At 43.5% G+C, this 24,860-nt stretch overlaps 1 protein-coding gene across 1 annotated transcript in view; it reads left to right on the top strand.

Moving 5' to 3' along the window:
* Window positions 1-20,235, top strand: part of MMP11 (matrix metallopeptidase 11) — a 45,108-nt gene extending 24,873 nt beyond the window's left edge. Inside the window, exons 3-8 of the mRNA XM_044289772.1 lie at window positions 1,047-1,190; window positions 4,847-4,980; window positions 5,112-5,356; window positions 6,846-7,050; window positions 10,693-10,953; window positions 20,096-20,235. Of these exons, the coding sequence (XP_044145707.1) occupies window positions 1,047-1,190; window positions 4,847-4,980; window positions 5,112-5,356; window positions 6,846-7,050; window positions 10,693-10,953; window positions 20,096-20,235 (1,129 nt within the window). The remainder of the gene's footprint in view (window positions 1-1,046; window positions 1,191-4,846; window positions 4,981-5,111; window positions 5,357-6,845; window positions 7,051-10,692; window positions 10,954-20,095) is intronic.
* Window positions 20,236-24,860: the final 4,625 nt, after the last annotated feature.

Below are 24,860 nucleotides of genomic sequence, written 5' to 3'. Positions count from 1 at the left end.
GCCTGCTGGAACCAAGACAAAGCCTGAAAACGTTTATTCAAGTAAAGCTGTAATTGCACTTCATCTCAAGGTCTGGACTCAAGTTATTTTTTCAAATCCCTCAATTATTCCCCATATTTATTGCTTTGGAGCCAAAGCCTGGGGTCCAGCCGTATCCAGATAGGAGCACCGTGACACACATATAGAGAAATTTAGGCCGCACTAAACCACTCGGCATTCCTACTAAATCTGGGACGGGAAATAGAGGGCCCTGGGTGGAGGCAGCCCGTTGCACGAGGAGTGGGGTAAGTATATTACAGGTGAGGGGCACGGCACATGTGGGGGGGGGGTTTCTTGAAATTGGATAGCCCCTTTAAGCTATGCTGATACATTAGACTTAGTGAGGGCAACAGCATCCTAGACATACAGACCATACATCCAGTATGTATTACTGAGAGGGACATGTCCACATGAGAAAAGTCTGAAACTAGGGGCAGTGTTGAAAATTGAATATTGGGACTCTGTAAATGAATGAAGCAATGAATTAAACTTATGTATTGTTTCCATGTCAAAGGTGTCCATAGCCTTGAAACAAAGTAGATATAAAGATCTTATGAGTTTGTTTGTTTTTTACATCAAGATTTATTGCCAATGAAGCATTTATGGCCCAGCTGGGACACCAGCTTTGGCAACCTACAAGTGTGCAGGATCTACAGAACCTGTATACCACCATGTGCAACCTTACCTCATCATGTATAAAGGCTAGAGGAGGCCCAACAGTGTACTAGAGCCTTCTTTCAATTGTACAGTTTTCCTCAATAAGTGTATCCTTTTTCTCTAATCGTAATAACTTACATCCATACAACTCCTTCTTGGTGCTTTATATTTTTTTGTCAATAAGTGTACATAGCTAAAACTGCAACAGAATTTGCATGCTACACATACTGATTTGTCAAACATTTACTGGCCATTCCATAAAACAACATATACATGTGAACAGTAAAATAAAGATGAATCTAAGTGTGGATATTAGTGTCAATTTCTAACACTCCCTCATTGTGTTTTAGGTTTATCCGCTTTCCATGGCAGCTCAGCAAGGTAAAGGTGAGAAGAACTCTTGCCGAAGCACTTAGAGTATGGAGTGAGGTTACTCCTCTAACATTCACTGAGGTACATGAAGGACGTGCAGACATCAATATTGACTTTACCAGGTAAGTGGCATAAGAAAGAGATGGTAGTACAAGAAAGAAGTGGGCCATGTGATGTATAGGGCTTACATTTGGAATGGCTGGCTAGTTCTTTAAAATGCCCTTGTTCCTGTGTACAGAGTAAATAATACTGGTCAGTTTCTTCTTGATCTACTATGTGCCTTTGATTTTATTATTAAAGCAGCTCTGTTAGGTCTCCTATGATACAGTACTGGAGGGCAGCTTGGGACAAAGGGAGAAATTATGAGTTTGGAGATATATAGTTTTTTATGATTTTATACAGTATTATTATGTAAAAAGCCGTTTAAATGCAGAAGGACTCATAGAGAAAACCAAGTCCTACTTCCATCCCCACATAGTGATTGACAGCTTTTTCTGAGTTGGTATACAGGAAAGGCTGTTAAAGAGGTTATTCCAGGAAGCAAAATGTAATTAACATGTCACACAATGTATTATTATATAATATTCTTTTTTTTTTATTGACACCCTATTAGAAACATAATTCTGTATCAGCTTATTCCACTTGTATGTTATAGCGCCCCCTAGTGTTTCAGCTAATCCTTTTACATGGCGTCCACCCTTTTTTGTCTTCAATCGTGGACACACATGGGCTGTTTGAGTCCAAGCATCCTGCATTCTAAGCAAAGGTTGGTGAGCAGGCTATCCACTCAGTGAAAGCTTCTTCTCTGCTTGTCTGAAAATCCATGCATGTACAGTGGCATTGTCACAGCCTATGGTGTGCGTAGTGACATTTTCCTTCACTTGGTTGCCCGTGACTACGTTTGGTGTTGTTTGCATGTGGTGGCAGTGTCTCAGCCTTCTGGCTGGGCACATGCTGCACCCTCTTTCGAAGGTGATGCCACGTGAGGAGCCATTGTGGTCATAGGTTCATGTATGGTGTTGTGAAGATGTTGCTTTGCTCTCTTTATTTATTGCAGCGTGTGGTTTCCTGGGTTCCCGTGTGATGTGTGGTGTGTGCTGTGTCCTTTGTGTTGTTGTGGACAGCAGCACTTGTACATGGGTTCCAGGCTGTGTGTCAGTGGCAGGTAGGTGTTGTTCTAGTTTCACTTACCTGCCATTGCCATATGTCTGTTTATGTTTCCCCTTTCTTTATAGCTTGGCCAGTGAGACTCCTGTTCGTCCGTATCCAGGAGGAACAGGTAGTCTTACCCTGCTCCTAGTCCAGGGCCACCCTGAGGGCGAGTAGGAATATTAAGTTCCGGAGTATGAGCCCTCCTACCATCAGGGTCGGCTCATACGGCTAGGAGACAGGGTCAGAATTAGGGATGGATAGGATGTGACCTGCTCCCTGATTCCTGTCCCGGCCTTGCATCGACTTTCCATCTTTTGGCATCGCACGGATGAGGGTTTTCCCCATCCTCAGCCGTGACAGGCATCTTTAGCTTCTCTGACAAGCAGAGAATCCGTCACTCTACTACTGTATTATATATTAGAAGGAAAGCTGTTTGGGAGCAGTAGTGTGCTAGAATCGACTACTCTGCGTGCTTCATAGGGGGACAGGATTGCACATGTGTGCTTTAAGGGGTAGGCTAAAGATAGCAGCCACTCAGAGAGAAAGGGAGGAAAAAACCTGCTGGAACAATATAAACAAATTAACCTTGAATTATAAGAATAGTAAAACCACAATACACCCTTCATGTAGCAGTTTGTACTCATGGGTGCCTTCAGTCAATTTTGTAAAAATTCATATTTGTGCCTAAAGGTGTGATGCAAGCAGACACATAACACACCACAAGAAAAACTTCATGTCTACATACACATACATTATTTCTCCAAAATCATCAGAACTGAAGAGACTAAAATTTTTCATGACCCAGATACAGCAAACAATAGAGTAAGTAGAATAAATGTGATTCCTGAACATACAGTATATTTCTACTGGTAAGGGAGGAAGCCGATAATGTGATGAAAACTTCCTGACAGTGCTTTAATATACAATAGGTATTCAGACACATAAAACTATAAAAAAAATAGTGGTTTTCTTTACAGTTTCTTGGGGAGAAGGAATACATTACAGCAACTGCTTCAAGCTTCTTTTCACTATATTCTTATCTCCCTATTCTACCAACCAGAGACATTCCGGTAGGGGTACTTCACTAACATTTTCACTGCTTGGTCGACTGCCAAAATGTTCAGAATCTCCTCCTGAGATGAAAGCCTAAAGCCTAATCATTTAAAAACATAACTGTCAAGTCTCATAATGCAAGGGTTTTACAAAGAACCTTGTATCTCTAGTTCTTTTCATACTTGCAGCTTTGTCATGGATACAACTGTGCATCCACATGTACTGTGCTACTGATATGACTGAACAGCAAAACAACATATACACAAAGGGGCAGACTTACTGTACTTAGACTGGCATTTCTGACAATTCTTAATAAATGTATTCCAATTTTCCCAGACTATGTGCCAGAAAATCAAATCTACAGCAGATACGAGCGGACTACAGATGGTCTGTCTTTAGGATAGGTCCTTAATATCAGATTGGTGGAGGGTCTGAAAGCCAGATACCTGTGATGGCTAACCTCCGGCACTCCAGCTGTTGTAAAACTACAGCTCCCAAGATGCACAGTTCCTTGGCTGTTCTCAGAATGCCATAGAAATGAATAAAGCATGCTGGGAGTCGTAGTTTCACCACAGCTGGAGTGCCGGAGGTTAGCCATCACTGATGTCCTATCCTAAGGATAGCTCATCATTATTTGTAGCTCAAACAACTCCTTTAAAGGGGTTGTCCACTTTTTACTATTGATGACCTATCTTCAGGATAGGTCATCAATATCAGATCAGCGGGGGTATGACTCCTGGCAACCCCGCCAATCAGAAAAGAAGGCAGCGCTCATAGGAGCACTGCCTTCTCTATTCTGTTTACTGGCTTGCCGCAGCAATTGCAGTGGTGAGCAGTGTAATTACAAGTATGGCATCCCCATTCACTTCTATGGGACAGATCCGTCCTATTCACTTGAACACCCAGAGACGTCCCATAGAAGTGAATGGGGACGCTATACATCTGCTCACCACTGCAATTGCTGTGGCGAAAAAAGGTAAACCGTGCAGAGAAAGCAGTGCTCGTATGGGCGCTGCCTTCTCTTCAAACTGATTGTCGGGGGTTCTGGGAGTTGGACCCTCACCGATCGTATATTGATTACCTATCCTGAGGATAGGTCATCAATAGTAAAAAGCAGACAACCCCTTTAAGTGCATGAACTGAACTCTGCGGATTCAATGTCTCTTTGTGTTGGGCTTATTTATACCTCTGCATTGTGATATTCCACTGTTATTTCTTCTGAATAAACTGATAACAGGAAAATCTTTCCCCTGTTGAAATAAAGTATTTGGCCGATCCTAATGTGCATGTTTATGAGGGCTGACAATAAAGACATCTAATGCATGTCTATGGTCGGCCTGAAGCCTCAGTCGCACATAGTTTAGAATTAGGGTGAATGGTACAGTTAAGAACCTGCAACGGAGCCCAGGCTACAGTAAATGGTGTAGTTTGTCTACTTGTTTACCTTTACTTTTGAGTCAGATACATGGACAAGTGGAAGCGCATCCTCAGATCATAGACAGTATGTGCAGAGTCAGCTCTGCAAAAGGAGTGAAACATCAATATATTAAATTACACTGCTATGCTTTTACAGGTACTGGCATGGAGACAACTTGCCGTTCGATGGTCCTGGAGGCATTCTTGCTCATGCTTTTTTTCCAAAAACACATCGAGAAGGGGATGTGCATTTTGACTATGATGAAGCTTGGACCATTGGTAATACTTTAGGTAGGTACTACTGGCCATTACCCTCTACATGGCACTAATGTCTTTATCTTATCCTAGTATCTATCTATCTATCCTTTTACTATAGAAGCTGATGTCCAGCATTTCATTATATTTGCTTTCATCTATTGTAGGAACAGACCTTTTGCAAGTAGCTGCTCATGAGTTTGGCCATGTGCTTGGCTTACAACATTCCTCAGTCTCCAAGTCTTTGATGTCTCCATTTTATACCTTCCGCTATCCACTCAGCCTTAGCACAGATGATAAACAGGGAATCCAATACTTGTACGGGGCTCCACAAGCTCCAACATCAGCTCCAACCATAACGCCAGAAAGCCACCAGTTTGAGTCTGAGAGCAATGAGATTCCTTATTCTGAGGTTTGTTTAATAATGCTGTCGGATAATGCAAATTGTGTTCCCTTATAGTAGAGTGTAAAGGGGGTTGTCTAACCTTGACCTCTTCTTTTCAAATGTTTTCTTAAAGTATTATTACACAATAGAGACAACATGTCTTATGTTTCCTTGTCCAAAGCTTTTCTCTGCCGCCACATATCAATTTGTGACTTCTTGATCTTGATTTTGAATGAAAGGAAGAAAACAGAGAAAGGTCAAGGTCTCAAAATCCATGGAAAAAAGAAAACTGCACCAAAAAAGCAGCTGCATTATTTTCCAAGGTGTCTTTCATTCTAGGAGATGATCCTAAAAGTTTCTAAGGAAAGCCTTACTGTAGTGCTGAATTTTAAAAATGTGACTCCTATTTTTATATGCTTTTTGCTTGCCCATATATTTTCTTCCTTATAAAGGTAAGAAGATAAAAGAGCCACAAGAGTCACACTGTAAAAGCATAACACCTCTTTTGATCTTTGAAATCTACAGGATCATCTCCATATAATATATAGACAACCACAGTCCTTCAGCTACTCATATCTGTGTTTTTAAATCCAGCATGCTATTTCGGCAGAAGAACAGCTTGCCAAATTTACCATATTCGGCACAGTCGGATACTGCCGTTCACTGCCGGACCCCTTTGACTACAATGGGAACCAATGGGGACCTTTACTGATAGAGATCACTATTTTTGCTGTAAAGACATAGCATCAAAGAGGACCTGTCACCACTCCTAAAATGTATGTTTTAGTAACAAGTGATGCCAGGGTCAAACTGTTTAGGGACAAACCCCAAGCTGGTAGCACCCAGTTGTATATTTATTCCCACATTTCTAGTAGGAATAATGACACCATAGAGTTATAAGTCTAGTTGCTCCAGAATTGGTATCACATGATGAATGCAAGTAGTTGCGAAAACAACCACGTCAGGAGAGGTGGTACATCCTGTTTAAGGGCCCTTGCACAAGACCGTATGCCCTCCGAGACATACGGTCGGTGAGCGGCCCATATGTCCCAGAGCAGCATTGATCATGCGTGCGGAAGCACACAGCATCATAGGTTACTGTGATGCTGTGCACATCGGATCGTCCGTGGGACTATTGTCCCGTGCTCATATGATCTCACGAGTGCAGGACAATAGTCCCACGGGCGGCCTGACGTGCACAGCATCATTGTAATCTATAATGCTGAGTGCTCCCATGCGCACGATCAGTGCTGCTTCGGGACATTTCGCCCGCTCATGGACCGTATATCTCGAAGGGCATACAATCATGTGCAAAGGCCCTAAGTGATAAAATTCTTATTGTAACAATAGTTGAAATTACATTGCCTTTAACTAAAAGGGAATTATTCCAATAGTAGAAATATATTAAGGAATCATACCTAGTAGTTCCCTGATATATAAGTGCAGTTTAATACACACCTTGCTTGTTGAACTAATAGCCTTGTATTGATATCAGTTTATCTAACTTTTTTTTTAGCCAGATGCCTGTGCAACAGATTTTGATGCTGTATCCACAATCCGTGGAGAGCTGTTCTTCTTTAGATCTGGATATGTTTGGCGTCTGAGAGGGGGAAAACTTCAGAGTGGGTATCCAGCATTAGCTTCCCGACACTGGAAAGGTATCCCTGAGTCTGTGGATGCTGCATTTGAAGATTCTGTCGGGAACATCTGGTTCTTCCACGGTAAATAGCTTTTAGGGGAACTACTAGTAGTGATATAGAAAATTCATTTGTGTTCGGATCGGCTATCAGAAAGGTGTCCCTAACCTATCTAACCCTATCTTGCAACAAGCAGTAGAATTGTGCCATAACTGCTGCTGTAGGGCAGCCTAAAGGGGGCCACCCCTATATGAAGTGACTGTAAGATGGCGTGGGTGGGTGGGTGAAATCAGCTGAATCGTCATCAGCCTAGGCCTACAGGAGCCTATAAATAGCCTAGTACCCAACCAGCCTGGCCTCACAGGTGCAAGTAAGTAGCCGTGTAATCAGCCTCTCCTCTCACAAATACAGCAAAATACTTTTGCTTAACACTTAGAAAAGATTTTATAGTGTCATTGTTCTTTTTAATCTCTCATTTCTACGCATGGTTAGGGTTAGTTTACATTGGCAGATAATTACCCGCAATAACGCTGATTGATGATAGTGTTGCTGATCACGAAGGGGGTCATTTATTAAGACCGGCATTTTAGACGCCGGTTTTAATAAACCCCTGTGCCGGCGGTGGATCTGCTGAAGTTATGAAGAGGCACAGACCTCTACAAAACTATGGCATATCCAGCGCCGGTCTAAATGTAAGAGAGTTTCCTAGCTGTCTTACATTTAGACCATTTTCTACGCATAAAACGGGCGTAGAAAATAATGAACAAGACGGCCTGCAGGCCGTCCCCTTCTCTGCCCAATTTTTAAGACCTGCCTTGAGCGGGGAAAAGTCAACTTTTGCACCGCTGTCTGCACCAGAAATATAGGCGTATTTCTAATTGTAAATGACCCCCAAAGTCTTTTACACAGGGCAATGACCAAGAATAAACATTTGACTGGAAAATGTAAAAATATCCATGTTTTGGTAAATCAGTAGTTGGAGTAATACCCAAATTCTGGTAAGTGTGTCTGTTTTTCTTAGAGAGATACTGCCATTTCTATATTGAGGAGCGCCAGACATTTTAATGCAGTGGCAAAAGGAAGTGCATACAAATTTGGTGTTACTCTTGAAGGGTTTGTGCAGCTAGTAAGTATTGATGACCTTTCTTGAGCATAGGTTATCAATATGTACTCACTGCACAACCCTTTTAATTAATTGCTCTTCACCAATGGCTGCACAGTGACCCGGTGGCCAGCAACCAAGGACAACATCTGCATGGAGTTTGTATGTTCTCCCAGTGTTTGTGTGCGATTCCTCACGGTACTCTGGTTTCCCCCCACACTCCAAAGACATACTCATAAGGAACTTACATTGCCCAGATTTCCACAGGTTGGAGGTGTGCAGTGGCTCGGAGTTCTCAGGGCTGGGCTACCAAAATTAAGTTTCGTTGTATAACTACAATGACGATATTATTTTTATTAAAATTTGGGGTGTAAATCCTCTTTTACTAATTGAAGTAGAATAAAGCCTCATGCAGACCTCCATGGAACACGGTCCGTGAGATACCGGACTGGCATTGCAGGAGCGCACAGCGTCATTGGTTGCTATGACGCCATGCGCTCGTGCAATGCCAGTCCGGTATCTCACGGACCGTGTCCCACGGACGTCTGCATGAGGCTTAAACTTTGGAACAAGTTTACAGGGGTTGTCTCATTAAACAGGTGCTCCAGTAATTTGATATTGATGGCCTATCCTCAGGATGGGTCATCAATATCAGATTAGCGAGGGTCTGACTCTTGGGACCCACGCCGATTAGCACATAGGCCTTTTCCCGGGCCAGTCACATCACCGTAGTATATCTTAGGCCTCTTTCACATCATGTGTTTGTTTCAGGTACAGAATAAATTTTTGGGGGAGAAATTCAATTCTTTCCAAAAACTCAGTTTCCATCCATTTTTTCGAAGAAAAAAAAATAATAATGATCCACTTTACCATTTTTACCTGGTAACAAGGCAAGTGACCTGTGATTGGTTTAATTTTTGGAAAAGGAGTGTGTCAGTGGAAGGACAGTCATGTTTCTTCAATAAACTGCTAAAAATAAAATAAAATTATACCATTGTCTGCAATCAATTTACCCGATCCTTATATTACTTTCAATTGATTTTTTTTTTTTTCAAATTGCAACTGAAAGCGCACCATCAGTTATTTGTGTCTGCATTTTTTGCAGACCCATTGACTTCAGTAGCTTTGTGGTCTGTATTTTGCAGCCAAGTGTAGGACATGTTCCATCTTTTTGCGGAACGTACATTAGGATGTGGAAAGCGTATGGCTCATACATGTGCTTTCAGCATCCATATGTCCACAATATACAGACCAGGGACCCATTTCAATCAATGGGTCCGCCCCCCAAAAAAAGAAGATGGCACACGGACAGCATCCGTATTTTGCGGACCATAAAATGGACATGTGACGTACTGATCAGTTTTAACAGAACCAAAAGAGTATAGTGTGAGGGAGACCATACAATCAACAGCAATCATTGTGCTTAAAACTTAGGTCGACAAAGTATCTGATGGTACAAATGAAGGTCTAACAAAGTATCTGATGGTACAAGTGAAAGTCTAACAAAGTATCTGATGGTACAAGTAAAGCTCTAACAAAGTATCTGATGGTACAAGTAAAGGTCTAACAAAGTGTCTGATGGGACAAGTGAAGGTCTAACAAAGTATCTGATGGGACAAGTGAAGGTCTAACAAAGTTTCTGATGGTACAGGTTAAGGTCTAACAGAGTATCTGATGGTACAAGTGAAGGTCTAACAAAGTATCTAATAGAACAAGTGAAGGTCTAACAAAGTACCTGATGGTAGAAATAAAGGGCCTAACAAAGTACCTGATGGTACAAATGCATGTCTAACAAAGTATCTGATGGTAGAAATGCATGTCTAATAAAGTACCTGATGGTAGAAATGCATGTCTAATAAAGTACCTGATGGTAGAAATGCATGTCTAATAAAGTACCTGATGGTAGAAATGCATGTCTAACAAATACTTTGGCTTATGGAACCACAGAAATGATTATTTTACAAAGTAAATTTAGATAGATGAGTTTATGTAGCCAAATAACAAAACAGTAATGTATAAATCTAGTGAACACAGAGCTCACTATGAAGTAATTGAATGCGTTTTGGCTGCGTACATGCCAAACAGTGCTGTATTGAAAAATTAGATTTAATAGCGCGAAGAGCAGATGCAGATCTTACCATACATAGAGCTGCTTGTTAGCCTATTATAGCTAGCAGTGTGCATTTAGACTGTAGGTGCAAGCTAGGGCAGGTCCACGGATCATCTCACATTCTTAGGCCTTTGTTATGTGTCTGCACACTGAAGCCGCAGCTTGTCCTATTAACCCTGAGGCACAGCAGATAATCAAGCTTCTGCCAGCTCAACTGCCCCATGAAGCTACAGACCCCAGGGCACAATATTTCAAAAGATGCAAGAGAGGGGCATTGACAGACAGGTAGCAGACACAGAGAGCATAAGGTTCATATGGATAGGCATATTTTTGTATAACAAAGTAAAACTAATACTTCTATAGTATCCCTCAGGTCAGAACTTAGCAGTGTTTTTGGCATCTTAATGTATCCTGCAATAACATTCCTCGCAAATCATGTAGTGTTCATACAGTGACAAAGTGGGAAGTAAAAGATTTCACTACAAATTTAATATTTCTGTTATTACTTTCATAGGCTCAAAGTACTGGATATTTGATGGAAAGTTACAAGCCACAGGTCCTTTCCAGATATCCAAACTTGGATTGTCTGTATCTAATGTTCAAGCTGCGTTTTTGTGGGGCACTAACAAGAGTAAGAAAACCTACTTATTTCGAGGAGCAGAATACTGGCGATTTAATACTGACACACGACGAATAGAAAAAAGACATTCCAGGAGCATGAGTGATTGGAGAGGGGTGCCCACAAGCATAGATGCTGCCTTCCAGGATGAACATGGTGAGAAGATGTTATTTTTTTAAATAAAATGTCTACAGCCTTATGCACTGGGATAGATAATCCATCTTAAAACCAGGACCTGGCACATCAACATAGCATAAAATAACCCCACCTTTTATCTCACAAGTACAGGGATTCACATGAAGCTTATAAGACTCTTACTATATGGGACAATTCAGCAGGCGATTGTTGGGAAAGAAGCGTTCCTTCTTGGCAAGCGCCTGCTCGTCAGTGAAGGAGACTGCTGCATTTACATGCAAGAATCTCCTCCACAGTATGGAGTGACCACTAATGCCATTGCTCATCACCATATAGAGGCTTTTTAGACAGCACGATCTGCTGCCATAAAATGATGATTTACGTGCCTACACAAACTAACACATTACCCAATGAACGAGAGTTTCACTCATTCATTGGGTAATAGCCTTTACACCAGCAGATAGTCGATAACGAGCATTGCTGGCGTAGATTTAGATAATTTTCTATGCCAAAAACTGGCGCATAAAATGATCAATGAAATGGGCCTGCCGTCCCAACCTCTTACCCACACACACCACACATATTTTTTTTCTTTTTTTTAGAACTATCGTACGTGGTATAGAAGGGGAAAATGTGTCCCAAGTGCCCAGTTGAAAATGAAAGTTAAAAGAGCTTTCACCCATTTCTAACAGCTATATCTTCTGATATAGTGGATATAATGCTGTGATGCTGGTATTGTTTGAAAGCTTAGAATGTCAGCTTTCAAACAAGGTCATAATATAAGCTTCTACCAATCCCAAGATATAAGCAGCTAAAGCAGCCCTCCCCTCCTCAGTTTGGTTTTCTTTGGGTACTTGGGAGATATTTTCCAGCAGAATAAAAGTGCCTTTCCTGCAGATGGAATAAAGACACAAAGTACACACAGGTGCTGTATGTATGGAAAGTGTGTGCAATCTCCTGTGGGGCAGTGTTGTTACTTATGCTGATGAAAATGACGTGACAAACTAGACTTCTTTTAAGTTAGAGAGTTAGAGATGAACAAGCGAAACATTCAGAGGCGGCTCTAGACTTTGTGAGGCCTTAGGCGAAACTCGAACATGAGGCCCCTACGAAGATCGTTGGGATGCTCGTGATCTCCCGTACAGCCCCTCCATGTACCTCTATGGAAGACTCGGAGATACACAAGTGCTGTATCTGCGGCTCTCCCATAGATACATAGAGGGGGAGTGTTGACCACCACTCCGGGCACAAGGAGATCCGGAGTACCATACAGGAGATCGTGTGGGATCCCATCGGCCAGACCCCTGATCAGACACTTTGGATAGGGGATTTATTTTCCTATCCCGGAGTACCCCTTTAATATGGAGTGACATCACAGTAAAAGGTTAATATGCACAGTGACAACACAGTACAGGGCTTATATTCAAAGTGCATATTAACACTTTGCATTAACCCTGGCAATACTGAGATGTCACAGTGCATATTAACCCTGTACTGTGATGTCACATTGCATTAACCCTGGCTGTACTGTATGTGACATCACTGTGCATATTAACCCTGTACTGTGACTAACAGTACAGGGTTAACATGCAGAGTGAGTGACATCACAGTACAGGGTATACACAGTGATGTCACAGTCAGGGTTAAGCAGCTGCATGCTTGCAGCACATAGTACAGGGTGATCTTGTACCTTGGGCTTATATTCACTGGTCGGGCAGCAGTCTCTGTCTGTGGGTGGCAGCCAGACACGGACTTAGGTGAGGGCCCTGGCTCCTTCTTATTCTCCCCTGCGTGGCTGCGCAGCGCTCTGGGGGCAGAGATGGCAACGTTCAGAAGACGTGCCTGTGCAGCGGCACGCTCCGAGCCCAAGCAGCCACTGCTTTCTTAAAGAGGCAGAGAGGGTCTCAGAGCGGCAGTGGGCCCCTCTGCAGCTCTTCCATTCCATTAGTCCGCCTAGGCCACCCGCCGGGCGTCCGCGGAAGCCAATAATTGTACTCAGGGGCGTTGCTAGAGTCTCACAAGATCCGGGGCCCAAGCCCCAATGAATATGGCCCAGTTCTCTAAATCGACCCTCCGCCAGCACACCGCATTTTGCTGTACTTGCTATAGAGCAGCACATCCAGGGCCTCAGGGTGACGTCTCCTCCGATGTAGATCTTCTCTGTCATCATCTTCTCCATTTGGTCCGGACACTTCTCAGCCGCCTCGTCTCTGCAGAGTGTGACACACAGACATCTTAGTGTCCTCACTTTTCTATCATCATCCCCCAACCTGGAGTCCCCACAGTGTTATCCTGCTGCTCACTGTGCCCTGGCCCCAATACCACAAATACTATCCTGAAGAAATAATAGTGCCCTCGAAGTAATAGTGCTCCTCATAGTCCCACCAATAGTAATTCCCTTCTAGAATGCCCTCATTAGTAATACTGCCCCATTATGTAATTTGCCCCACACTGCCCCACATTATGTAATTTGCCCCCACATTATGTAATTTGCCCCCACATTATGTAATTTGCCCCCACATTGCCCCACATTATGTAATTTGCCCCCACACTGCCTCACATTATGTAAATTGCCCCCCACACTGCCCCACATTATGTAATTTGCCCCCAACACTGCCCCACATTATGTGATTTGCCCATACACTGCCTCACATTATGTAATTTGCCCTCACATTGCGCTCCGAAGTGACTGAATTCATGACCGCGCAGCCCGCAAGAAGCGGAACAAGTACAAGGGGGGTGGGGAATATCATTCAGAGTACTGGACAAACATCTGGGGCTCAAGCCCCGAATGTTTTTTCCTAACGACGCCCCTGATTGTACTTGCGGCGGTGTCGGAAGGGAGCCAGAGCGAGACCACCACCAGCGCGAGGCCTTAGGCGGCAACCTAAGTGGCCTAATGGAAGAGCCGCATCTGGAAACATTCGTTCATTGGGTGAAACAATAGTTTATGTGAACACCTCACTTATCATTTCTGGGCAGTGGATTATCCTGTCTAAGCAGCACTCTGCTGCCCAGAAATGTTTCATCTGGATAAGGACAAGTGATTGCAGTAGCCATCGCCATTCTCATACTGTGGAGGTCATCACTGCATGTAAATGCAGCGCTTCACCTCCACTAAATGAGCAGCAGATTGTCGGAAAAGGAACGATTCCTTCAGACCTCTAAACAGCTGATGACTGTTGTGATTATATAATTGGTAAAGACAGATATATATATATTTGTGTTTTATTAGCACTGTATAACATCAATTTCACAATGCTGATGGATGTGTTCAATGACGTTACATTAAAGAGGACCTGTCACCTCTCCTAACCTGTCTGTTTTAGTATTTTGACTATTTTGTACAATTACTTAATTATCCCTGCTAGAAGTTATGAATTAATTACTAACAGTTAGCAATAAAGGTCCAGATGGGAATTACCACTTGGAAGTGTGTCTGTCACAACCAGACAGCTGAGAAGCTCTGACAGAAGCCTTTCAGAACCTCCTCCTTGAGTTTCTTTGTTGTGATGTTCAGTTCCTCATCTCGTTAGCCTCTCTCAGCTGTCATATAGTTGGACTGATTGCATCCCTTTAAATTCCACCCCATAATGCATCACTGGACGGCTTATACTACTTCCTGGAGTGTGTGTGCATGCTGGTCCTGTTTTGCAGTCTGCTACAAAGTTAAGTACTGAACATTTATCTGTTATTTTCTGTTTGCTGGATCCCAGGTGACCCTGACTCCCTCCGTGTCTGGTGTAGGGAGCCGGTGGTCGTGTCCCCTCACTATTGTAGGGTGTTCAGGGGTTATACAGTCGAGGTACGTGGATATGCAACCATCCACCTCTGGGATCTTTGCATAGGCTGAGCAGCCAGGGAAAGTCTCAGGTCTTGTGCAGGGGTCTCCCTTTTGGTTCCTTAGCTTTGGATCCAGTGAGTCTTATATGCATGTTGCTTTGTCTTGTTTTCTGTACACCGTCCGTGACATTATAAGCCGCCAAAACCGTCTCAAGCATGGATCGGTTTCACTTTTGGCTGAACGCCTTCAGGGTCTTTCCTTAGAGGTAGCTGATCTCCGCAGGACTTTTTCTCAGCTTCAAGTGACCGGTTCAGTAGGCGTTCATGGAGTTTGTTCTGAGCCTAAGATCTCGCTCCCGGATACGTTCTCCGGGGGTAGTGAGAATTTTGTGCGTTTTAGAGAGGCTTGCAAACTCCATTTTCGCCTTCTTCCCCATTCCTCTGGTGATGAGGAACGGAGGATGGGGATCATTATATCGCTGCTCAGGGGTAACGCTCAGTCCTGGGCCTATTCGCTGCCGGAGGTGGCACGGCCTCTCCGTTCAGTGGATGAATTCTTTTTAGCCCTGGGTCAGATATATGATGATCCGGATCGTGTTGCTCTGGCTGGGTCTAGACTACGTCTATTATGCCAGGGTAAACAATCCGCAGAGATATACTGCTCAGAATTTCGGAGATGGGCAGCTGATACTGGTTGGAATGATGCTGCACTCCGAAGTCAATTTTGCCATGGTCTTTCAGAGGGATTGAAAGATGCATTTTCCTTTCATGAAAGGCCTATTTCCTTGGACTCTGCTATGTCTCAGGCCGTTCGTATTGACAGGCGTCTTAGAGAGAGAGGAGAGATCTCTCCTTCCTTTCATACTCAGTCCCAGGACACTGCAGCGGTCCCATTCTGTGTGCAGGGGTCTCAGTCGCTGTCAGCCCCTTCTGAGCAGGAGCCCATGCAGCTGGGGTTGATTGCTTCTGACAATAGAAGATTCAGCCCGCATGGGAGGGTTTGTTTTTGTTGTGGAGGTATAAATCATTTGGCAAATGTCTGCCCCTCTAGGAGATTCAGGCAGTTCTCTGGGAGTAATAAAGAAACAAAGAGGAAAAAATCTTTTAAAAATGTTCCGTCTGTTACTATTGGCAGGGTTGAGGCGGAAATTGAAGCTTTTCCGTTTGCTTGTAGTTCCCGTTTTGTCCTGCCTGCTAGAGTGGCGCTAGAGAGCAAGAACATTTTTTGTGAGATTTTTGTGGATAGTGGAGCAGCGGTCAATCTCATTGATAATCAATTTGCAATAACTCATGGTTTCCAGGTGTGCACTTTGGGAAAGGATATTCCTGTTTTTGCTATTGATTCCGCTCCACTTTCTCAGAAATCATTAAAGGGCATAGTTCACAATATCCGTTTAATTGTGAGCGATGCTCATGTTGAGGATGTGTCATGTTTCGTCCTTAGCGGTTTGCCTACTCCTCTAGTGTTGGGGCTACCCTGGCTCACTAAACATAATCCCACCATTGATTGGCAAGCGAGGCAAATAAATGGTTGGAGTGACTTTTGCAGAGAGAATTGCCTCACGACATCTGTTTCTGAGGTTGCTACTAAGACTGTACCATCTTTTCTCTCTGAATTTTCGGATGTCTTCTCTGAGAGTGGAGTTCAGTATTTGCCCCCGCACCGGGAGTACGATTGCCCTATTAATCTCATCCCAGGCGCCAAGCTGCCTAAATCTCGTTTATACAATCTTTCCCAACCTGAAAGGATCGCTATTAGTGCTTATATCTCTGAGAGTCTGAGGAAAGGACACATACGTCACCTGTTGCCGCTGTTTTTTTCTTTGTTAAGAAAAAAGATGGTTCTTTAAGACCTTGTCTGGATTTCAGGGAGCTGAACAGTATCACTATTCGTGACCCTTATCCGCTTCCTCTGATCCCGGACCTGTTTAACCAGGTTGTTGGGGCTAAAGTATTTTCCAAATTAGATCTCAGAGGGGCATATAACCTGGTCAGGGTCAGAGAAGGAGACAAATGGAAGACGGCTTTCAATACCCCTGAGGGCCATTTTGAAAATTTGGTTATGCCTTTTGGTTTGATGAATGCCCCAGCCGTTTTTCAGCATTTCGTGAACAGCATTTTTTATCATTTGATGGGAAAATTTGTATTAGTGTATTTGGATGACATTTTGATTTTTTCTCCTGATTTCAAAACTCATAAGGAACATTTACGTCAGGTCTTGCTCATTCTGCGGGAGAATAAATTATATGCGAAACTGGAAAAATGTGTGTTTGCGGTTCCAGAAATTCAATTTCTGGGGTTTCTTCTCTCCGCTTCTGGTTTTCGCATGGACCCCGAGAAGGTCCGCGCTGTGCTTGAGTGGGAGCTTCCTGAGAATCAGAAGGCGCTGATGCGTTTTTTGGGCTTTGCCAATTATTACAGGAAGTTTATTTTGAATTATTCCTCTATTGTTAAACCACTCACTGATTTGACCAGAAAGGGGGTAGATTTTTCTTCTTGGTCGGTAGAGGCGCGTAAGGCTTTTTCTAATATCAAGGAGAGTTTTGCTTCCGCTCCCATCTTGGTGCAACCTGATATTTCTTTACCCTTCATAGTTGAGGTTGATGCTTCTGAGGTGGGTGTGGGTGCGGTCTTGTCTCAGGGTTCCTCTCCTGCCAAATGGCGACCGTGTGCCTTTTTCTCGAAAAAACTCTCCTCCGCAGAGAGAAATTACGATGTGGGAGATAGGGAATTGTTGGCCATCAAGTTGGCTTATGAGGAATGGCGCCATTGGCTAGAGGGAGCCAGACACCCTATTACCGTGTTTACTGACCATAAAAATCTGGCCTACTTGGAGTCAGCCAAGCGTCTGAACCTGAGACAGGCCAGATGGTCTTTGTTCTTTTCAAGATTTAATTTTGTTGTCACGTTCCGCCCTGGGGTTAAGAATGTGAAGGCAGATGCCCTGTCACGTTGTTTTCCGGGAGGCGGGAATTTTGAAGACCCGCGTCCCATTTTGGCCGAAGGTGTGGTGGTCTCTGCTCTTTTTTCTGAATTGGAGGCAGAGGTGCAGGCAGCCCAGTCAGAGGCTCCTGATCTTTGTCCTCCTGGGAGGTTGTTTGTGCCTCTCGCTTTAAGACACAAGATTTTTAAGGAACACCACGATACGGTCCTTGCTGGGCACCCGGGGGAAGAACCACACTGGATCTCATCGCTCGGAGATTCTGGTGGCCTGCGCTTCGTAAGTCGGTAGAGGGTTTTGTGGCAGCCTGCGAGACTTGCGCTCGTGCCAAAGTCCCTCATTCACGGCCGTCAGGTCCTCTCCTTCCCTTACCCATTCCTTCCCGTCCTTGGACACATCTGTCCATGGACTTCATAACGGACCTGCCTCGTTACTCGGGGAAGACTGTGATTCTGGTGGTGGTGGACCGTTTTAGCAAAATGGTGCATTTCATCCCTTTTCCTGGTTTGCCCAATGCTAAGACGCTGGCGCAGGCATTTATTGATCACATTGTCAAATTGCATGGTATTCCTTCAGACATAGTCTCTGATAGGGGCACGCAGTTTGTTTCCAGATTCTGGAAGGCCTTCTGTTCTCGCTTGGGGGTTCGGTTGTCATTCTCTTCTGCTTTCCACCCGCAGTCGAATGGCCAGACGGAGCGAGTCAATCAGAATCTGGAGACATATCTGCGCTGTTTTGTGGCGGAGAATCAGGAGGATTGGTGTTCTTTTTTGTCCCTTGCTGAGTTTGCTTTAAATAACCGTCGTCAGGAGTCCTCTGATAAGTCACCATTTTTTGGTGCATATGGGTTTCATCCGCAGTTTGGGACTTTCTCGGGAGAGGGGTCTTCTGGTTTACCTGATGAGGACAGATTCTCCTCGTCTTTGTCATCTATTTGGCAAAAGATTCAGGATAATCTAAAGAGCATGAGTGAGAGATATAAGCGTGTGGCAGATAAGAGACGTGTGCTTGGTCCGGACCTGAATGTTGGCGATCTGGTGTGGTTGTCTACCAAGAATATCAAATTGAAGGTTCCCTCCTGGAAGTTGGGTCCTAGGTTTATTGGGCCTTACAAAATCCTGTCTGTCATCAATCCTGTTGCCTACCGTCTTGATCTTCCTCAGACTTGGAAGATCCATAATGTTTTTCATAAGTCCTTATTGAAACCTTATGTTCAACCCATTGTACCCTCGCCTTTGCCTCCTCCTCCGATTATGGTTGATGGGAATCTTGAATTTCAGGTCTCTAGGATTGTGGATTCTCGGCTTGTCCGCGGTTCTCTCCAGTACCTTGTTCATTGGGAGGGTTATGGTCCTGAGGAGAGGATGTCGGTCCCAGTGACGGACATTAAGGCCTCTCGTCTTATCAGGGCTTTCCATAGGTCCCATCCTGAGAAGGTGGGCTCTGAGTGTCCGGAGTCCACTCGTAGAGGGAGGGGTACTGTCACAACCAGACAGCTGAGAAGCTCTGACAGAAGCCTTTCAGAACCTCCTCCTTGAGTTTCTTTGTTGTGATGTTCAGTTCCTCATCTCGTTAGCCTCTCTCAGCTGTCATGTAGTTGGACTGATTGCATCCCTTTAAATTCCACCCCATAATGCATCACTGGGCGGCTTATACTACTTCCTGGAGTGTGTGTGCATGCTGGTCCTGTTTTGCAGTCTGCTACAAAGTTAAGTGCTGAACATTTATCTGTTATTTTCTGTTTGCTGGATCCCAGGTGACCCTGACTCCCTCCGTGTCTGGTGTAGGGAGCCGATATGCAACCATCCACCTCTGGGATCTTTGCATAGGCTGAGCAGCCAGGGAAAGTCTCAGGTCTTGTGCAGGGGTCTCCCTTTTGGTTCCTTAGCTTTGGATCCAGTGAGTCTTATATGCATGTTGCTTTGTCTTGTTTTCTGTACACCGTCCGTGACAGTGTCCCTCCACAGTCTGACACTGACAGCACTGATTGGAGTGTCTCAGACTGTGCAAGGACATGCTCCAACTGGTTGGACTTTATCACAAACGTCAGCAATTCATTCATAGCTTCTAGTAGGAATAATAAAGGAATGGCACAACATAGAGTTATAAGAATAGATGCTCCAGAAGTGTTATTTCGTGGGGAATGCAAGTAGTTACTAAAAACAGTCCTGCAACATAACATTGTTCACAGATGTCCTATGACAATAAGCCTCCTTGCCTCAATGTTTGGTATATGATCAAATTCAGATCTAATTTATTATTGATTTTAGCAGAGATTTTCGCTCATAATCCAACTCGAATGATGCTGAATCATAGTAATAACCAGTATTTTGAGTATTCTATCGATTCTATAATCATTTGATCGAAAAAGAAAAAAAACATCCATTCTAGCAAAATACTCAGAAATATTTGCTCAACGTTACTATCTTTTGCTTGTAGGTTTTGCTTACTTCCTGCGGGGGCGATATTACTGGAAGTTTGATCCTGTACAAGTTCGGGTACTAGAAGGTTATCCACGCCTAGTCAGCCAGGATTTTTTCAACTGCCCAGTGGCATCATCATCTGCCAACTCATTATGATGAAACCAACTTCACAGAGCTTCTTCTAATCCGTACATGCATTCCTGGAGAGCACTGAGGTAATGCAGGCTGCAGAGAGTAATGCAAAGAACAGTGTGTTCGGTTGCATCACTTTTTGACTTATAAAGCAAGGTAGTTTACCTCCAGGTACCTACTGTAGTAAAGGGACACAACCGTACCACGTGCTGGTATGGCTAAAATATCATAACCTTGCTTCAAGTCACGTGATTGCCCAAAAGCCTAGAATCTGTGACAGAAATTGTCTCAACAAGTCAGTTTTAAGGGACACAGGAAACATTGCCTACAGCTGAAGATTATAATCAGTTTATAATAAGTTTATAATCATGAGCTTCATTCATCTTTTCTTAAGAAATGTAAGGAACAAGTAAGGACAAAGTATGGTTATGTGCAGCTAGGTCTCATTTCACAGGGTGGGTGCTACCAACATCAAGAAGTATCACTTTTATTGAGACACTGAGAACAATGGCCCAGATTTACTAATCGATCTGCACCGGCCTCTACATAACTTTGGCAGGTCCGCTGCCGCTTCTAAATCTATGCCAGCTCCCTTGCTGGCATAGATTTAGACCATTTTCTACACCTAAAACAGGCATAGAAAATGCTGAATCAGACGGGCATACCGGCCCTTTTCCCACGCCCACTTTTGTAGACCTGGCGTAAGCGGGGAAGAACCTTTGCACCACAATCTGCACCAGAAATATGCCTAATATAAACATATTGCTGTTAGTAAATAATTCCCTATGTTTTTCAGTCCTAACTATACATTAAAGGGAAAAAGGAAATTCCCCGGCACTTCCCAAAAATAGATACGTGTTTATTTCACCAGATGCAACGTTTCGGTTCTCTCTTTGGAACCTTTTTCAAGCCCATTAAAGGGGTTATCTGAGATCTATAATGCCCCCCCCCCCATATGTCTGGCCCCTCACACAGATAGTACTTACCTTGTCGTCGCTTCTTATACTGGCACGGCCACCATAGATCTCGGATAACCCCTTCAACGTATACTTTTTTTCCCAATGGAACTCTATGGTGACGGATGCCAATGTGTGCGATCTGTCTGATGCACCTGTTAACATATACTTTTTTTTTTTTTTACATGTTAATGTATTACAAAAACATGATGTGAACACAGCCTAAGGCTACATTCACACAACATAACATGAACGTTTTTAGAACCAATTGAAGTCAATGGCGTTAGTCACATGGCAGTTTTTTTAAAGGCCAGTGAATAGCGGCCATCAAAAAATAGGAAATGTCCTATTTTTGGCTGTTTTTACGGCCAGATGGACCCCAGTGAAATCAATGGGACCGTTTTTAACAGCCTTTAGACAAGAGTGTACCCTTTTAACGGAGTGAAAAATTGCCTTTTAGGGGTTAAAAAAATACAGTACGTTATCCACTTGCATGCGCAGAGGCAGTCACTCCTCTTTTGATGCTGAAGGACATCGGCCATGCTGTTAGAGCAGGTCCTTCTGTATCAAGAGAGGAGCCACTGCCTTGAAAAACTGACAGTGTGTGCTTTTTTCATAGCCATTTTATCAATGCTGTGTGAATGTAGCCTAAGGTTAAAACATCTATAGGATTAGTAAATCTGGGCCATATTTGTTTATGAGTTAGTGAAGGATCACAAGAAGCAGATCTGCAAGACTCTGAACTGTCCAATGACATTGGACATGACATTGACAGTAACACAATTGGCAACACTTACCAAGACACATACTGTAGGTTTCTTTATATTTAATGTACACTGACAGTGCTGGACACTGACCGAGAAGGAGTTCTGGTACAGGATTGCTAGTTCACGTTACTGTCTGGAGACGAAGACTCACCACATTTGTACCGATAATGCTTTGTATCCATAACCTGAAAAGGCCTTATGACATTTTTTGTAGTGTAAATCCATGTTATGCTATCTCACAAGCTGTGTATTTTACATATTACCACTTCACAGATAATCATGATGATATCCCAGTGCCTTAAAGGGAATATGTCTGCAGTTTTGGTAGGTAGGGGTCCATCACAGGAGGTAATAAATACATGAATAAACAAGATGTGCTTTAACTGTGGACTGTCAGCTTTAATTTGAGGGTATTTACATCCAAATCAGGTGAACGGTGTAGGAATTACAACAGTTTGAATATGTGCCTCCCACTTGTTAAGGGACCAAAAGTAATGAGACAGAATAATTATCATAAATCAAACTTTCACTTTTTAATACTTGGTTGCAAATCCTTTGCAGTCAATTACAGCCTGAAATCTGGAACTCACCAGACATCACCAGACGCTGGGTTTCTCCCTGGTGATGCTCTGCCAGGCCTCTACTGCAACCGTCTTCAGTTCCTGCTTGTTCTTGGGGCATTTTCCCTTCAGTTTTGTCTTCAGCAAGTGAAGTGCATGCTCAATCGGATTCAGGTCAGGTGATTGACTTGGCCATTGCATAACATTCCACTTCTTTCCCTTAAAAAAACTCTTTGGTTGCTTTTGCAGTATGCTTTGGGTCATTGTCCATCTGCACTGTGAAGTACCATCCAATGAGTTCTGAAGCATTTGGCTGAATATGAGCAGATAATATTGCCCAAAACACTTCAGAATTCATCCTGCTGCTTTTGTCAGCAGTCACATCATCAATAAATACAAGAGAACCAGTTTAATTGGCAGCCATACATGCCCACGCCATGACACTACCACCACCATGCTTCACTGATGAGGTGGTATGCTTAGGATCATGAGCAGTTCCTTTCCTTCTCCATACTCTTCTCTTCCCATCACTCTGGTACAAGTTAATTTTGGTCTCATCTGTCCATAGGATGTTGTTCCAGAACTGTGAAGGCGTTTTTAGATGTCGTTTGGCAAACTCTAATCTGGCCTTCCTGTTTTTGAGGCTCACCAATGGTTTACATCTTGTGGTGAACCCTCTGTATTTACTCTGGTGAAGTCTTCTCTTGATTGTTGACTTTGACACACATACACCTACCTCCTGGAGAGTGTTCTTGATCTGGCCAACTGTTGTGAAGGGTGTTTTCTTCACCAGGGAAATAATTCTTCGGTCATCCACCACAGTTGTTTTCCGTGGTCTTCCGAGTCTTTTGGTGTTGCTGAGCTCACCGGTGCGTTCCTTCTTTTTAAGAATGTTCCAAACAGTTGTTTTGGCCACGCCTAATGTTTTTTCTATCTCTCTGATGGGTTTGTTTAGTTTTTTCAGCCTAATGATGGCTTGCTTCACTGATAGTGACAGCTCTTTGGATCTCATCTTGAGAGTTGACAGGAACAGATTCCAAATGCAAATAGCGCACTTGAAATGAACTCTGGACCTTTTATCTGCTCATTATAATTGGGATAATGAGGGAATAACACACACCTGGCCATGGAACAGCTGAGAGGCCAATTGTCCCATTACTTTTGGTCCCTTAACAAGTGGGAGGCACATATGCAAACTGTTGTAATTCCTACACCGTTCACCTGATTTGGATGTAAATACCCTCAAATTAAAGCTGACAGTCTGCCGTTAAAGCACATCTTGTTCGTTTCATTTCAAATCCATTGTGGTGGTGTATAGAGCCAAAAATGTTAGAATTGTTTCGATGTCCCAATATTTATGGAGCTGACTGTACCTCTGCCCTTCCTTTTAATCACAGTAGTGCTGAAAAGATGAACTTTGAACTCTGTAGGCAACACTACTGCAAGTGCACTGGAAGTGTAGAAGCTGCAGCACTGCTCCTCGCCTCTGCTATGTCAGTGATGGCTACAACAGCCGTCACTCACAGCAGAGGGGAAGAACTGAGCCCGAAGCACTGCGGCCAGCAGGCCCGTCCCTGATGTATTTGAGGAAGCGGTGCCCACAGAGTTCAAACTTCATTTATTTTCTTCTGCACTACAGTGATTAAAGGGGTATTCCGGTTACCATAATGTTTTAGACTAATTCATCATCAATAATTACCTAATATAATGTAAATTTCACATATTTACCATTCAGTAGTTATAAAAGTAATTATTTTCTTCCTCTGCTACCCACTGTGTTTCCTCATAAATTACCATTTGGTAGGTCGAGCATGCTCAGTTTGTTGCTATCAATTCTGTAGCTAAATGTCTTGTGAAACAAAGGTTGTGTTAGTGTGCTGCTAATTACTGAGTAGAGGGGGCGCGACTGGACTGTATATCAGGCAGCCAATCAGTAAACATCAACATTCACAGCAGGAAAGCTAGGGATTGTGGGGATTGTAGTTTTGTGAGGGAAGATCAGATGCCATGATACTCTCAGTGTGTTGTAGGCTCACACAGAAGCTAGACAAATGGATTGCAAGGTATATTGAAACTCTGGTTATATGTATAGGCAGGGGCATAACCACCATAGTGGCAGACCATGCAACTGCTATGGGGCCCAGGGCGAGAGAGGGCCCAGTTGGGATTGTCCCCTCTTCTACTGGGGTGAAAACTTGGTCAGGACTCTACCCTCTGAAACAAAATTTAGCAAATGAGGTAGTGAAAAAAAATGGCCCACTGGTCATTAAAAAAGGCTTTAGGCAGAAACCCTTCTGTCTTGTGTGGGGATCCTGGTTTGATCCTTGCTATGGGGCCCTTACTTCTCTATGTACACCCCTGTGATG

Source organism: Bufo gargarizans, chromosome 1 (genome assembly GCF_014858855.1).
Source record: "Bufo gargarizans isolate SCDJY-AF-19 chromosome 1, ASM1485885v1, whole genome shotgun sequence".
Lineage (NCBI taxonomy): Eukaryota > Metazoa > Chordata > Amphibia > Anura > Bufonidae > Bufo > Bufo gargarizans.
This window is presented reverse-complemented; position numbering and strand designations above follow the sequence as displayed.